The 15,691-nt window shown below is 48.8% G+C and overlaps 1 protein-coding gene across 2 annotated transcripts; it reads right to left on the reverse strand.

The window, feature by feature from the left end:
• Positions 1–202: 202 nt before the first annotated feature.
• Positions 203–14,599, reverse strand: PLEKHF1 (pleckstrin homology and FYVE domain containing 1). 2 transcript variants are annotated; one of them, XM_028740264.2, is made up of 2 exons: positions 14,132–14,599; positions 203–2,212 (listed from the first exon to the last, which is right to left on the reverse strand). In XM_028740264.2, exon 2 carries the CDS (start codon positions 2,197–2,199, stop codon positions 1,390–1,392), a length of 810 nt encoding a protein of 269 aa, XP_028596097.2. In that variant the 5' UTR covers positions 2,200–2,212; positions 14,132–14,599; the 3' UTR covers positions 203–1,389. The 2 variants fall into 2 exon arrangements, with proteins under 2 accessions (XP_028596097.2, XP_077787633.1); XM_077931507.1 differs by lacking the exon at positions 14,132–14,599 and adding an exon at positions 13,166–13,426.
• Between the last annotated feature and the right edge of the window lie 1,092 nt (positions 14,600–15,691).

Consider the following 15,691-nt stretch of genomic DNA (forward strand, 5'->3'; position numbering starts at 1 on the left):
TTGAATAATAAAAACAACAGTAATAAAAAATTGGGGCCAGGAAACAAAGCCAAACCTAGTGTGCGTATATGTGTGTGTGTGTGTGTGTGTGTGTGTGTGTGTGTACACACACACACACACACACACACACACACACACACAAGCCAGCACTTGCATATATATACAATACCACCGTTAAGAAGCCATCTGCTCACATGACAAAGCTGCTCCAAAAACCTTCATTTCGAAATGCTCATCTCCAAAACTTTTTCTGTTCATTTCAATCCCTACTCAGTCAAGAAGGTCCTACCCTCCTTCTGCATCAAGCAGATTCAAAAAAGTGCACCCATCTGTGAAGAGCCTAAAAATATATATGACTAGATTCTTGATATACAATCATATTATAAGCCCTTGATTAATTTCTGCATGGTGCTTTCAGTTTAAAAACCGTGAAGGGGATCTTCCTCTGGATTTCATAACTTATGATTTATGGATCCAGAATTTGACTCCTGGGTGTAAGAAAGACAGAGACCACAAGTTGGGGTGGGTGCCGTTCTGATGCCCAAGCCTGCAAAATGCCCAAGTTGAAAGTCAACATTTCAGGTGCCCCCAAATCTATCAAAGGGACCAAAACTTTCAGCAACGCTCAACACCTGATGTGTTGGGGGTCCAATTCAGCTCTGCCTCAATTGCCAATAAAAACAACTCGCTGTTAGGCCCCATCTGCACTATACATTTAAAGCAGTATCATACCACTTTAAAAGTCATGGCTTTCCACAAAGAATCCTAGGAACTGTGGTTTGTTCAGGGTGCAGAGACCTCTACAATTCCCAGAGTTCCCTGGGAAGAGGAACGGATTGTTCTGGAAACTGTAGCTCTGTGGACGGAATAAGGGATCTCCTCACAACTCTCAGCACACTTAACAAATGACAGCTCCCAGGATTCATGAAGGGAAGCATAGGAAGCTTCCTGAATCAGACCATTGGGTCCACCTAGTTCAGAATGGTCTCCACTGACTGGCACTGAGTGGCTTCCCAGAGTTTCAGACAGGAGTCTCACCTAGCCCTAGATGGAGATGCTATTGGGGATTGAACCTGAGACCTTCAGCACACAAGGCAGATGCTCTACCGCTGAGCTACAGCCCTTCCCCATAGCCATGACTACTTGAAGAGGAATGATACTGCTTCAGATATATAGCGCAGGCCAGGCCTTAGAGGAGACAAGCAGGCTCTTGCATATTTTAGTTTGATTCAGTATCTTCTTCCTTAACCACAGAGGAGGAAAACACATGGGACCCAAAAGACACGATGAAAGCTACTCCTCTGAAAAGTGCACTTTGGAAAGTGTGTGTTCCCTGTATTCCTCAGAAATAAGCATGCGGCCCCTGAAATTAACAAGGCCATGCAGGGGTCAGCTATGGAAAGATGACCAAGCTGTGTTGGACGTGTAAAACTCTGCCTCCGCTGACCACTGATCCACTCTGTCCTCGTCGGACCTGTCGCTGTCATCTCCGCTGGAAGGCTCATAGCCAACCAGAGGAGAATGGGCTGCCTTCGATTGTTCCTCGCTCTCCTTTTTCGCTGCCACCAGCTGTTTGTAGCAAAGGTTGCACACCCTTAAAGGCTTCGGGGACAGCCGGGGCATCAGGAACCTTTGCCGAGAGCAGTCTCCGCACACCACAAAGCCACACTTCCGACAGTGGTGCCTGCGCGTGAGAGTGGAGAACTTGGTTTGTGTGCAGCGCATGCAGATGTCGGTGGCCTTGTCTGGGATCCAGGGGGCGGCGTGTTCCGTGGGGGGCTGCTGGCCCATCTTGGACAGCAAGTGGCGGATGCATTCCTCCAGGTGGCTGATCCATTCTTTCCTCTCGGTCAGGGAAGCGGCGGAAACGACGAAGGACTTCTTGGCCGTTTTGATCATCCAACGGTTCTTCATCTGTAGGGTATCCGGCAAAGTCTCCAGGGTGACTTCGTCAAGGGGTATGATGTGTTGGGAGCTGTACTTCCTCCTGTTGATCACAATGCTTCCATACACAAGGATGTCGTTGAACAGGAAGAAGATCCGCGGTTTGGCTTTCTTCCGGCATTCTTTGGTCAAAATCCCTTCGCCCAAGAGGACCCTTCCAGGTATGGCCAACGGCTGGCCGGATGCTCCAAAGCAGCTCTCCACAGTCGCAATGCGTTGGCTGTTGATCTCAGTGTTGGCCAGATGGTCTACCATCTTGGCAGGTCACCTGGAAACAAGGAAGGAAAACAGAGGCTGTGACTGCTGAATCTGAGACCAAAAGGATCAAGGGAGTGGGAGTAACTCTCCTAGGAGGAAAGGTTGTTTTTTTGTTTAGAGTAGAGTTCCCCACATTTGGGTCCCCAGCTGGACTACAATTCCCATCATCCCTGACCACCGGCCCTGCTAGTTAGGGATGATGGGAGTTGTAGTCCAACAACAGCTGGAGACCCAAGTTTGGGAAACCATGTTTTGGAGAAAAGGCAAGCAAGAGGCGACAGGATAGAGGCATATAAAATGATGCAGGGTGCAGAGAAAGTGGACAGAGAAAAGCTTTTATCCCCTTCTCATAATGTGAGAACTTGGGGACATCTAATGAAGCTGAATGTTGGAAAATTCAGGACAGGCAAAAGAAACGTTTTCACATGGTGCATAGCTAGGCTATAGAATTCACTACCACAAGAGGCAGTGATGGCCACCAACTTGGATGGCTTTAAATATTATACAAAAGGAAGATATGGCTATAAGTGGCTACTAAGCTCAATGGCTATGCTCTACCTTCACTGGCAGAGGCAGTTGCTGGAAACTGCAGAACTTAATAATAATAATAATAATAATAATAATAATAATAATAATAATTATTATTATTATTTATACCCTGCCCATCTGGCTGGGTTTCCCCAGCCACTCTGGGCGGCTTCCAACAAAATATTAAAAATACATTAAAACACCAGTCATAAAAAACTTCTCTAAACAGGGCTGCCTTCAGATGTAGTTGTGCCCAGGTTCATTTGTGGGTTTCCAAGAGGCAACTGGTTAACCAGTGAAAACAGCATGATGGACTAGATTGGCTACTGCCTATTCTTAAGTCTCTTCCCTCGTCAGTGCCATGACCTTATGCTCCCCCCCACTTAACATCCCAGTGGCTGAATTCAAAATGACAAGACTCCAAAAAGTTCCTTTGCCCATGTAATAAGACAAAACCAGAATTACTTGTCTACATCAACCCCCATCATAATTCTATGCTTGCATGATCACATATGTACAAACACCTGATACCAAAACACCGAGCGAAACATGGTAATCACTATCAGAAAGTACCATCCTTTCAGGACTATATGACTGCAGAATGTGTGTGTGTGTGTGTGTGTGTGTGTGTGTGTGTGTGTCTGTCTTACATGTTTGGCCATTCTCACATGTCAAGGACACCATGCACATAGAAATCTAGCATGTCAGGGAAGAAGACTCTAGTTTTCACGTTATTCTAGTGGGAGAAAAAAAGTTGCTTTCAAAAGGGAGGATTCAAATGTGTCCCCCAAGCAGCAGCCTGAAGTGGTACAGTCTAGGAAGGATCATAGCTGCATGGTTTTGTGAATATATTGTTTGGCCCCCAACATCTCCGCAAATGTTCATGAGCAGTGCAGGGTGCACCCACACTGTTCTGCCTTGTGTTGAACAAATAAGGTTTTGCAACCCTTGTGGCAGGCCAAACATCCACATGTATGAAGAAACTGAGTCATTTCCCAAATGCATCATATAAAATGAAGTTCACAGAGAGCACATGCTTTTTCTTGCACGTACACACAATGGGTAACCTAAGAGATCATTCACCAAGGAACACACAGCTCCAAAGCACTGAAGGTCATGCCATGGCCAGGTTCCTTTTCTACAATGACTTTGTAAACAAGCATAAAAAATAACCCTGAAAATTCAATTTCCAAGACACCTCCCTTCACAAAATGTGCAACATCTACACCACACAAGAGCTTTGTAGAGAGGAAACAATAGCAAGGGAGAAAGTGCTAGCAATGACAATTGTTTTAAAAACCGCTAGAATGATCATGTTGACAACGCAGTCTGTTAGATGCTGCTCAAGAATGTACCAGTCACTATCGATGGGAAGAGATTTCCCCTACATTTCTCAAGCAGGGCTCACAAAACTCAGTGAAACTGTGTTTGCATCAACATTCGCAGGAATTAAAATAGGAGGCTAATGTTACGTTTTGTGAAAGTTTCATGACTGTTCCAGAGCTCCCTTTTTCTTCCAGCATGGAAAAAAAATGAAACACCCACAATCTGTTACGCAATGATCTTGAGGACCACACTGCCCTTGCCACATTTGAACTCATTTCTTGTGAATGTCGATTTGGCTTGGATATCTATCAGGACATTTAGATGACATATCTTGACTCGCATGCCTAAACTGTGGTGGGTGTATTGATGGTCATTGTATTATTAATGTGAGCTGGTGGTGGGGCAGTTGTTTCTTTTCACTTTGTTAAACTTTCTATAAAAATTAACTAAAATCGTATTTTGATCCAACTGAACAGCCAAGAAGGAGCCAAAAAAGAAAGCCTAACCCAACTCAGGGGCTCTCCACGAAGTCAGCCCCCGTGGACTGCAACATGCTATAGGAAGGGACAGTGAATGTTGTTGGACTTCAACTCCCATCATCCCCAGCCCAAATGGCCAATTGTCAGAGATGATGGGAGATGTCCAGCAACACCTGAAGAGCCACAGGTCCCCCACTCCTGCTACAGGGAGAGAGAGAAAGTCAATTGCTCCCTGAAATGGTCCCCAGTGCTCATGTGCTATAGGAGGAGGCAACCCCTGTCTATCCCAGTCTAATTTCACCTGCGGAAATCATTGCTCCCCAAGAACCATATGGCCTATACCCACCTGCCAATTTATTCCAAAGAAGGTTTATTGCGTACCTCTTATGCAACAGCAGCCCATCCAGACAAGCCTAGCACATAAACTATGGAACTCCCTCCCATAGGAGGCGGCGATGGCTGCCAACTTGGATGGCTTTCAAAGAGGATTCGACAAATTCATGGAGGAGGAGAGGGCTATGGATGGCTACCAGCCATGATGACTAAGCTCCGTCTTCACAGTTGGAAGCTGAATACCAGTTCCCAGAAATCAGCCAGAGGGGAGGGTGCTCTTGCACTTGAATCCTCCTTGCGGATTTCCCCGCAGGCATCTGGTTGGCCACTGTGAGAACAGGATGCTAGACGAGATGATCCATCAGCCAGTGTGGTGTAGTGGTTAAGAGCGGTATACTCGTAATGTGGTGAACCGGGTTCGCTTCCCCGCTCCTCCACATGCAGCTGCTGGGTGACCTTGGGCTAGCCACATTTCTTTGAAGTCTCTCAGCCCCACTCACCTCACAGAGTGTTTGTTGTCGGGGAGGAAGGGAAAGGAGATTGTGAGCCGCTCTGAGACTCCTTCAGGTAGTGATAAAGTGGGATATCAAATCCAAACTCTTCTTCTTAAGCCTACAAAAGTTACTAGCCCACACACGACTTACGGCCATGTTTTATTTCCCCAACAGCCTGAAAGAAGATTCCTTCTTGATGCCAAGATCCCTGCATTGCAGGGGGTTGGACCACGTGATCCTCAGGGTCCCTTCTGACTCCACAATTCTATGATTAAGAACCACTTTTATTTCACAAAAAAAGCCTTTTCGCCTGGAGGCGATTTTGCGCTCACTGTAGGTGATTAGAAACAGCAGCGATTTATAAGTGCGCATAAGAGCTGTTCAGCTTAAGGACCATGGAAGCTTCTTCAGCATTTATTTTTTTTAAAGAAAAGAAACAAATGCACTGCCGGGTTGCTTTGAGGATCAGTTTGTAATAGTGAAGGACCGACTGCCCCACCATCAGCCAGCGTGATCGTTTTATATTTAAAAGACAAAACTAAAAGCCACCGCAGAGTCGCTTTGCTTCTGCTATTATGAACATAATGACTTTTGCACACTACAGAACAGGAGGGGAGGGAGAGGCATGAAAAGGAAAGAAAACTAAAAACTACAGTACCTCTGATCTCGGTGCCCATTTGAAGTGGGAACACACAGCAGAGAACGGCAAACTCCAATTATATATATAAAAAGGACTGTTGGAGCCAACCTTTCATAGCTATTAGTGAGAGGTTGTTTTCATGAGAGCTCTTGGCAGGAGGCCTCTAGTAACCTTTCATCACAGAATCCACGGGCCTGATTAGTTTCACAGGACTCTTCTGTGGACTTCTGTCTTGTAATGCAAAACGTTCCCGAGCTTTGCACAGGGCGGCATTAATTGTACCCCTTGGTGCAGACCAAGGATGAAAAGCAAAAGGGTCCTTAGCAGGAAAGCTCTAAGCCACCTGGAACTCCACACCAGGGTGGCAATGAGGTGCAAACCTCCCTCTTTCTCTGTTCCATCAAAACCAACCTTTTCCCCACAAATGTAAAGAACAGCTCTGTTGGGTCAGGCCAAGGGGTCACCTAATCCACTGGCCCCAGCCAGCCAGTGTTTGGAAAGCTTACACAAACTCTCCTCTCACGTGTTTTGTCACCTATAAGTGTGGAGTAGTAGTAGTAGTAGTAGTAGTAATAATAATAATAATAATAATAATAATAATAATAATAATAATTTATTTATACCCCGCCCATCTGGCTGGGTTTCCCCAGCCACTCTGAGCAGCTTCCAACAAAACACTAAAATACAATAACCTATTAAACATTAAAAGCTTCCCTAACCAGGGCTGCCTTCAGATGTCTTCTAAAAGTTTGGTAGTTATCTTTCTCTTTGACATCTGATGGGAGGGCATTCCACAGGGTGGGTGCCACTACCGAGAAGGCCCTCTGCCTGGTTCCCTGTAACTTGGCTTCTCGTAGCGAGGGAACCAGCAGAAGGCCCTCGGCGCTGGACCTCAGTGTCCGGGCAGAACGATGAAGGTGGAGACGCTCCTTCAGGTATACTGGACCGAGGCCGTTTAGGGCTTTAAAGGTCAGCACCAACACTTTGAATTGTGCTCGGAAACATACTGGGAGCCAGTGTAGGTCTTTTAAAACCAGTGTTATATGGTCTCGGCGTAGAAGTTAGACTCAGCTCTGGGCTAGGAACCTGAAGACTTCATGGGAGGCTTTTAAGAAGTGGGCAGCTATCTGCCATGGATGCTTTCATTGCGATTCCTGCATTGCAGGCGGTGGGACTACTAGATGATCCTTCAGGTCCCTTCCAGCTCTACATTTCTATGGTTTTATGAGCATCAAACTCCCCACCCCACTCGGGTATGAAGCCCCACTGGGTGACAGTGGGCCAGTCTCTCTCTCTCTCTCTGACTACCCTACCTTGCAGGGCTGTTGTGAGGATAAAACAAAAATAACTGTATATGCCACCCTGAGCTTCTTGGAGTATAAATGTTTGAAGAGTGATGCACCCACTTGACCACCTCTTAATTATTTTATGGTAAGGAAGTGACCATCTCCACCCCCCACTCCAGAAGAGATTATGAAGGAAAATTAATCCCTTTGACTTCCCCCACTAAAAGCCCCTGGATTTAGTTATCTGTAATTCTCCTGGCTTAATCCACCACGGAGGGGATCTTTTCAGCAGTGGCCTGCTATATCTGTGGAACACTCTCCACAGGAAAAACCCCACCGTCATTATCAGTGTTTAGGCACTTTTCATTGACTTTTGGCCTTTGGTAACCAAGCTGGCCCCTGCAGCAGGGTTCATATTTAGGTGGGTATGGGAAGGGCTTTCTTTAATATTATATCAGATGAACATTTCTGGTGTCTTCTGTATTTCATCTTGTTAAGTCACTTGGAGGCTTTTATTTTTGTAAAAAGGGGCAAATACATGTAGATGACAATAATAATAACATTTATAGCTTCCAGAGTTCTTTAGAAGCCACAATAGCCAAATAGTTTCACAAAGGTGTAATATAACATGAAAATGAAACCATTGCAGAGCTCTTCAGAAGTGATTTGATCTCAAAGCCTGCAGCGACAGAAGTGATCCTGGTTAAGGAATCCACTGGGAGGCACCCAATAAATTCATGACTGTCCTACGTTGTGCAATTTCTAGGGGAAAGAACTGGGTGAAAGGTAGAACTGAAGTGATTCACCCAGAAAGGCGGCAGGATCAGTTCATGGATAACAGCAAAACATGGAGAGGTTGTTGGCCTTCACAAAACAACCCATTGCCAGTTTCAAAGGGGGGGGGGGGGAAATCTGGAACAAATTCAACAACAAGGCTGGGAAATAATGCAGATGCAGAAAGGAACAAGATCGGAATGAGAAGAATCTGAACTCTGAAGCAAAACAATATTGTGACTCAGCAAATTTTCAGAGCAGACAGCTGACCAGTTCAGAGAGCAAGTTTAGCTCCTTCGCACTGGCTTTTAGCAATCATTTGCAGCTGTTAGGTGATAGGCACAGTCTTTGTCAAGGCTGAAGCTGTGATTTAAAGCTCCAAGAACCTTAGTTAACACACGCACACGCACACACAGACAAAAACTGGGTATGGTATCCACTGATAGCCCTACTCAGAGTAGGCCCATTGAACTCAATGGACATGGCTATTTTCAGTGGGTCTACTTAGTTGGTAGTATGGCTTAGTTGGAGTCATGGGTCTTAACTGCTGCAACTCCATCTTGAACCCCCTGGGCTCCATCTTGAACCCCCTGCTGCCAAAGCTAAGCACTTTAATAGTACAATTCCATTGCATGCTGACTTAAAGGTAACCCTACTGAGCTCAATGGGGCATATCCCAAAGTAAGCATGCAGCCTTGTTACATGGATTTCAATGGAGTGGGGATTCAAACAACTTTGCTTCCATGGGCCGCTATCCTGTCACATGGAACAAAAACTTTTGAAATGCTTGAAGAGTAAAACATACCTTCCTGTCGCAAGAACTGAACACAAAATATTTGCCGTTTTAGCAAAATTGGAAGCATTCTTCCCACTGATAGCAGTTACTCTTAGGACATGAGAAGGTGCACAGTCTCCTAGTGTTCATCCCAGTAATGTTAGGAAAGGGCCGTAGCTCAGTGGTAGAGAATATGCTTTGAATGCAGGAGGTCCCAGGTTCAATCCCTGGCATCTCCAGGCAGTGCAAGTTTCCTGCCTGAAACCCTGGGGAACTGCTGCCTATCAGTGCAGACAGTACTAAGCTAGATAGTTCAATGATCTGATTCAGTATAAGGTAGCTTCCTATATTTTAGGATACGCCATTCCAACTGAGCATGCTCAATGGCCATGAAACGCTGCCTTGACTGTTGGAGGAGAGGAAGACAGGGAACGGAGATAGTTGTTATGCTGAACAGAGCATGCTCCATGCTGCAACATTTTGTTGCGGGTCTCACTTGTAGAAACTAGTGGAGACGCTACTTCCAAAGAAAGGGAGGCCGGGCATTGGTTTATAGAGATCTGGTGACTCAAGAAGCGAGGCCCTGACACAAACATTTCTTGTGCGGCAGTTGAGACAATGACTAATAGCATCTGGTGTTGGCCACCTTTGGGGAGAGTAAACTGTTGCCTGGGATGCCACTGGTTTCAGAAGAAACTCTGTGGAAGTTGCACAGGACTGAAACAGAGTCGTACTCAGGAGGGTGAGCCTGACAGGCTGGTTGCAGAGCCCCCAAACAGTTACTCCACTGGTGCCCATCTGCTTACAGCAAATGGGAGCAGGCTGTCTCCAGACCTCCTGCCTCACGATTGCACAGATGTGATAGGCTGGGACTGTGGCACAAAACCTTCTCTGTCTGTGGCCTAAGCCCTCTGGAGCCATTTTCCTAGTGAGATCCATCTGTGTCAAATGCTGCTGTTGTTCCGAAAACCCTGATTGGTGGCTAATTGTTTATTTTTAAAAAGAGTGAGCACTGACTCACTCCCACATGAGCAGAGAGAGAGAGACCAGAGCATGAACTGGTTGCATTGCTGTGCTTATCTTTAACCACCTTTGATCTCTGCAGACTAAGCTTTACCTTTCCTGGCCAATTTGGCCAGCGTTCAGTACCATTCTTCCTCCACCACTATGCCAAGGAAAGCAAAACACACCTGACAAAGTGGACTCTCAAGTCCACGAGAAAAACCTGCCACAACAAATCTTCATTTTCAGCAGCAACAGAAGGCTCTGATTATTATGCTGCCTCCATCCTCCTCTCCTCTCCACCCAGCCTCAACTCTGCTAGGGTTGGTTTAGCCTAGAGAAAAGAAGATTGGGGGGGGGGAGAGGAAAAGGGGTCCAGAAGAACACCAGAAGAACCTTCTGGTTCATGCCAATGACCCATCTAGTCCAGCATCCTGTTCTCCCAGTGGCCAACCGGATGCCTTTGGGAAACCAGCAAGCAGGATTGGAGCACATGAGCTCTCCCCCCTCCTGTGGCTTCCAGCAACTGGTATTCAGAAGCATTGCTGCCTCCACTTGCGCAGGCAGATCATAGCCACCGACAGCCCTCTCCTCCATGAGTTTGTCTCAATTCTCTTTTAAAGCCACCCAAATTGGTGGCCATCACTGTCTCCTGTGGGATCGAGTTCCTTAATCTAACTATGTGCTGCGTGACCAAGTCCTTTCTTTCATTGGTCCTGAATCATCCAACATGCAGCTTCATTCGATGCCCACAAGTTCCAGTGTTATGAGAAAGGGAGGAAAAACTTTACTCTATCCACTTTCTCCATGCCATGCATAATTTTATAAAATTCTATCATGCTGCCTCTTGCAAGCCTTTGCTCTTAAGCTGAAAAGTCCCAGACGCCACAACCTATTTACATAGGAAACTTGCTCCATGCCATTGATCATTTTGGCTGCCCTTTTCTGAACCTTTTCCAACTTTGCCCAATCCTCTTTTAAAGCCATTGTGGTCCCTGTCATTTACCTGCCTCCAATCTCATTTGTGGGGTGGGTGACGGTGAAGTCCCTCTTGCTTTAGTACAGTGTTTCCCAACCTTTTTTGGGCAAAGGCACACTTGTTTCATGAAAAAAATCTCGAGGCACACCACAGCCCCGTGACGTCAGCGCGCAGCGTCACGCCGGGAGAGACGCACGAAAGTGTAAGTTTCAATCCCCCCCCTTGCCTTCCTTCTGTGCCAACCGCCAAAAAGCCAAGAATCGCGGGACCGCCGGCGGAGGGGGGGAGGGCGAGCGGAGGCAGCGGCGAGCCCCGTTCCTCCCCATCCGCCCCATTCCGTGCAAGGAGCGCGAACAGGTGTGAGAAGGGGGTCAAACCTGCGGGCCGGCGCCGGGGAACCTCCAAGCTTTGGGGGTGGGGGGGGGGAGGAGGCAGCAAAGCGAGGCAGGAAGGAGAGCGCGGCTTGGCTGGGTGAGCTTTGGCAGGGGCAGGGAATGAGAGCCGCGAGGCGGGCGCTGCGGACGGAGGCGATGCCCGCCGAGCTCGCAGGCAGCCAGGCAGGCAGACGGCGAGAGCCCCGCGCTGGGCGGCCTCTCCTGGGAAGTTTCAAAGCTGTAGTTAACTTTTTTAGATTATTATAAAAAAAATTGAATGCTGGAGCACGATTTCTGTTCTCATCCTGAAGCAAAGTTCTTAACCCAAGGTAATATTTCTGGGTTAGTGGAGTCTGTAACCTGAAGCCTCAGTTACCCGAGGTACCACTGTCCCATGTAATGTAGTTTTGTGTTTTTGTGTTGTGAGCCTTGGATGTTAAACAGCCACCACCACCGCAGGCCCTTAAAAACAAGGTACTTTCATATTCATCTTTACTTGGAGGCAAGCCTCCCTCTTCCCAAGGGGGCCACTTCCCAATTCAGAGTGCTTGGCATCCTAAGGAGGGGAGCAGCGCTGGATTTGGGACGCTGCTGGCGGCAGAGGGGCGCAAATAACAACACTGAACAGATCCGTTGGAAAAAGCAGCTGTACCAAAATGAATTATTGCGAAAATGAGGGATATTTGAGGGAGGGGCCGTCAAATGTTGTCCTCGCCCAGGACGCCACTTGAAGGAAGCAGCGGGGGTGGACGCGGGTTGGAATCTTCTCAGCCCGGCCTCTCTCACAGGGTTGTTGTGGGGGGTAAATGGCGGGGAGCCCCGCCCGCCCCCCCCACCGGAGCTCCTGGGAGGGAGAAAAAGGAATGCGAAAGCGCTAATAATAAAAGCCAATTTATATATGTGGAGAGAGGGAGGGAACCCTGAGGCCGCGTCAGGCCCACAAAGGCGGGAAGGGGCCCCTCAGCCGCGCAGGAGGCGCCTGTCCCGCAAGAGGCCGGCAAAGGTCACCTCTGACGCCCTTGCGCCTCCCTCCCTCCCTCCATTGCGCGCGCAGCGGGGGGGCGTCGCTCACCATCCTCCGTGGCTGCGCGTGGCGGCTGCAGGTCGGCGGGCCCCTCTGGCGCGCGTGGACGGCGGCGCCCCTGGCGCAACTCAGGCGCTGGAGGGAGCGGAGCGAGCGGTACATGGCGGAGGCTGAGGAGCGAGGCGCCGCGGGCGGGCGAGGGGGAAGAGGACGGAGTGGGCGGAGTCGCAGCCAATGGGGTGGAAGAAACCCACGTTTCCTTTTTGAAAGAGAAACTTTTAAACGAGCGCGTGGTTGAAGAAGGCGCTTGCCCAGCTCCCCTCTGAGCCTCGGAGGGCGGGTTTGAGCACGCGCAATGCGCCGCCCTCCCGCCCTGCGCCGCCGCCGTTTCGCGCTCCTCCCTTTTGTGCGCGCTGCCCCGCCGCCGCCCCATTGGCCGGGTCCTGTCAGCTGATCCTGTGTTATTTCCTGTGTGTGTGTGTGTGAGAGGGGAGAATGGAGAGAGAAACCTCGGCACCATCACCGCGGAGCCGCCCCCGGCTCGACGCGGATCCTCGCCGCCGCCGCCCCGCCTCTCGCCGCCCGACTCGCCCGCCTCCCTCCCACGGCACACCAGGCAACGTCTCGCGGCACACTAGTGTGCCGCGGAACACCAGTTGGGAAACACTGCTTTAGTAGGCTGGGGGAAAGGGTGACAGATGAAATATAGGAAGCAGAGGGGACAGTGTCAGCAGCCAGCTTGAAATGCATGGTTATAGGTAGAGTTGCCACCTACGGGTCAAGACCCAGGATTGCTACAGAATGAGAAACAAGGTCAAGCAGGCCCTGTGTAGAAGTTCCTTATCAGTCCTCTCTATGACATCAACAGAGAGGGCTTTACTGTCATGCTACAGTGAGAGCAAATAATGTAGAGTTGCGTCAAGATCCTCAGCTGTTTCACTGGCCTCACCTCCTTTTCAGAGCCTCCTGCTGTTGACTCACATTTGACAGTCACCTGGCTGTTTCGACACTGACAGGAGCACTTCTTGGTTTCACTGTTTCTTAACGCACCAGCTACATGCTTTGAAGGATTCCTGCCATCGCCACTAAATACACACCCAAACCTAAGAGAGCTGGGCTGTGGAAGCTTCCATGTGCTGCTGCTGCTGGGACTACCACTCCCATTAACCGTGACCTTTGGCCAGGCTGGATGGAGCTCAGGGGAGGCGGAGTTCATCAACATCTGGAAAGTCACAAGTTCTACACACACACACACACACACACACACCACTCCACTTTACAGAATCTCATCCCCTTCCTATAATCTGGCAGCCCTCTCCTCCATGAGTTTGTCTCAATTCTCTTTTAAAGCCACCCAAATTGGTGGCCATCACTGTCTCCTGTGGGATTGAGTTCCTTAATCTAATCACCCTTAAATAAATAAATAAATAAATAAATAAATAAATAATTTAAAAACAAAGTAAGAACCACCATCATCATTATGGATGATAATAATATTAATTTCATTTATAAATCGCTTCCCATGAGGCATGCCGAAGAGATCATTTAGGTGCATTTCAAGTACATTCTTGAAAGAAGAAAAGCGTCACTTTATGTATATTTCGACTGCCAGCGGACACAGAGAGTTGGCGTGACGGAAGTTTGAAAGCCGTTCCCACGGGCGGAAATAGCATTTTAAAAGAGCCCCTTTCTGATTACAACAGCGCACTGGCTCTTCGCTCTCAGGTCCGGCGCCGGCACCGCAACAGTTTTGCAAAGTATGTGGAACTTAAAGGATCGGTGAATTCCAAGCGCCGTAGAAAGACGCTACAGTACACAGACCCTTCGCACAGACCCCACCCCCATGCAGCGCTTCTCTCCCGCCTACGGTCGTGCAAGACGGAGAGCGCGATCGAGCCAAGAGACATGAATGTACCTCCTCGTGACTTTTCCTGGTTCCTGTCCCAACTGGGTCCCCGGGTCCGTCGATCCCGCCAAGAGACGCCTGGGATCCTCTCGCAGCAGAAAGTGCAATTCCAAAGATTTCCCTTGTTTTTAATCCAGAAGGGACTCCGCAGAAGGCTCTAGGTTGAGGCTGCAACGCTACCCTTCCCTGGAAGCAAGTCCCATTGAATTTAATGGAGCCTACTTCTGAGTAGGCGACTTGCGCCTGCAAAATCTCGCCCTACTTTTTTCTTTCTTTCCCTTTTCGCATCCGCGGCTGCGTAAAAAATGAATGAAACAACAACAAAGTATCTCTGGAACGCTCAGAGTCCCCAACATTCCATTCTCCCCTCTTTCCGTAAGTGTCACGAGCCAATCAACAGGCCGCCTCCGAAGCAGGACCGTCCGGTTCTGGGACGCTCAGTCTCAGCATTCCACGCGTAGCCACGCCCCCGAAAACAACGGCGGCCAATCAGAGGGCGCAGTCGGAGCCTGGTGAGTTTGGCTGGGCGGGTGAAAAAGAGAGAGGCGGGGGGGGGGGACAAGAAGAAAAGAGGGGAAGGAAGAAAAAAGAGCAAGGATGACTTAAAGCGGCGGGGCGGTGCATGGAAACTTTGCATTCTGCTAGTAACGGAAAATCATAGAATTTTAGAGTTGGAAGGAACCCCAAGGGTCATCTAGTCCAACCCTCTGCAATGCAGGAGTCACAACTAAAGCATCCACGACAGATTTAAGCTCTGTTTAAAAACTTGCAGTCAGTGAAAGAGAGTCCAGCACCTTCCAAGGGAATCCATTCCACTGTCAAACAGCTCTTACCTTCAGTAAATGCTTTCTAATGGTTGAAACCCCCTTTCTTGTAACTTGAAGCCATTGGTTTGGGTCCTAGCCTCTGGAGCAGAAGAAAACAACTTGCTTCATCTTCCACGTGACAGCCCTTTAGATGTTTGAAGATGGCTATCATATCTCGCCTCAGTCATCTCTTCTTCAGGCTAAACATATTCAGCTCCCTCAACCTTTCCTCATAAGGCTTGGTTTCCAGACCCTTGAACATCTTGTTGACCCTCGATTGCACACATTCCAGCTTGCCAATGCCCTTCTTAAATTGCAGTGGCCAGAACTGTGCCCAGGACTCCAGGTATGGTCTGACAAAGGCAGAATAGAATGATACTATCACTTGCCTCAGCGCCTAGGGCTTGCCGATCGAAAGGTTGGCGGTTCGAATCCCCGCGGCGGGGTGCGCTCCCGTTGTTCGGTCCCAGCGCCTGCCAACCTAGCAGTTCGAAAGCACTCCCGGGTGCAAGTAGATAAATAGGGACCGCTTACTAGCGGGAAGGTAAACAGCGTTCCGTGTGCTGCGCTGGCTCGCCAGATGCAGCTTGTCACGCTGGCCACGTGACCCGGAAGTGTCTCCGGACAGCGCTGGCCCCCGGCCTCTTGAGTGAGATGGGCGCACAACCCTAGAGTCTGTCAAGACTGGCCCATTCGGGCAGGGGTACCTTTACCTTTATCACTTCCTTTGATTTGGACACTATACTTCTGTTGATGTCCAGAT

The sequence above is a fragment of the Podarcis muralis genome, chromosome 7, assembly GCF_964188315.1.
Source record: "Podarcis muralis chromosome 7, rPodMur119.hap1.1, whole genome shotgun sequence".
NCBI classification, from domain to species: domain Eukaryota; kingdom Metazoa; phylum Chordata; class Lepidosauria; order Squamata; family Lacertidae; genus Podarcis; species Podarcis muralis.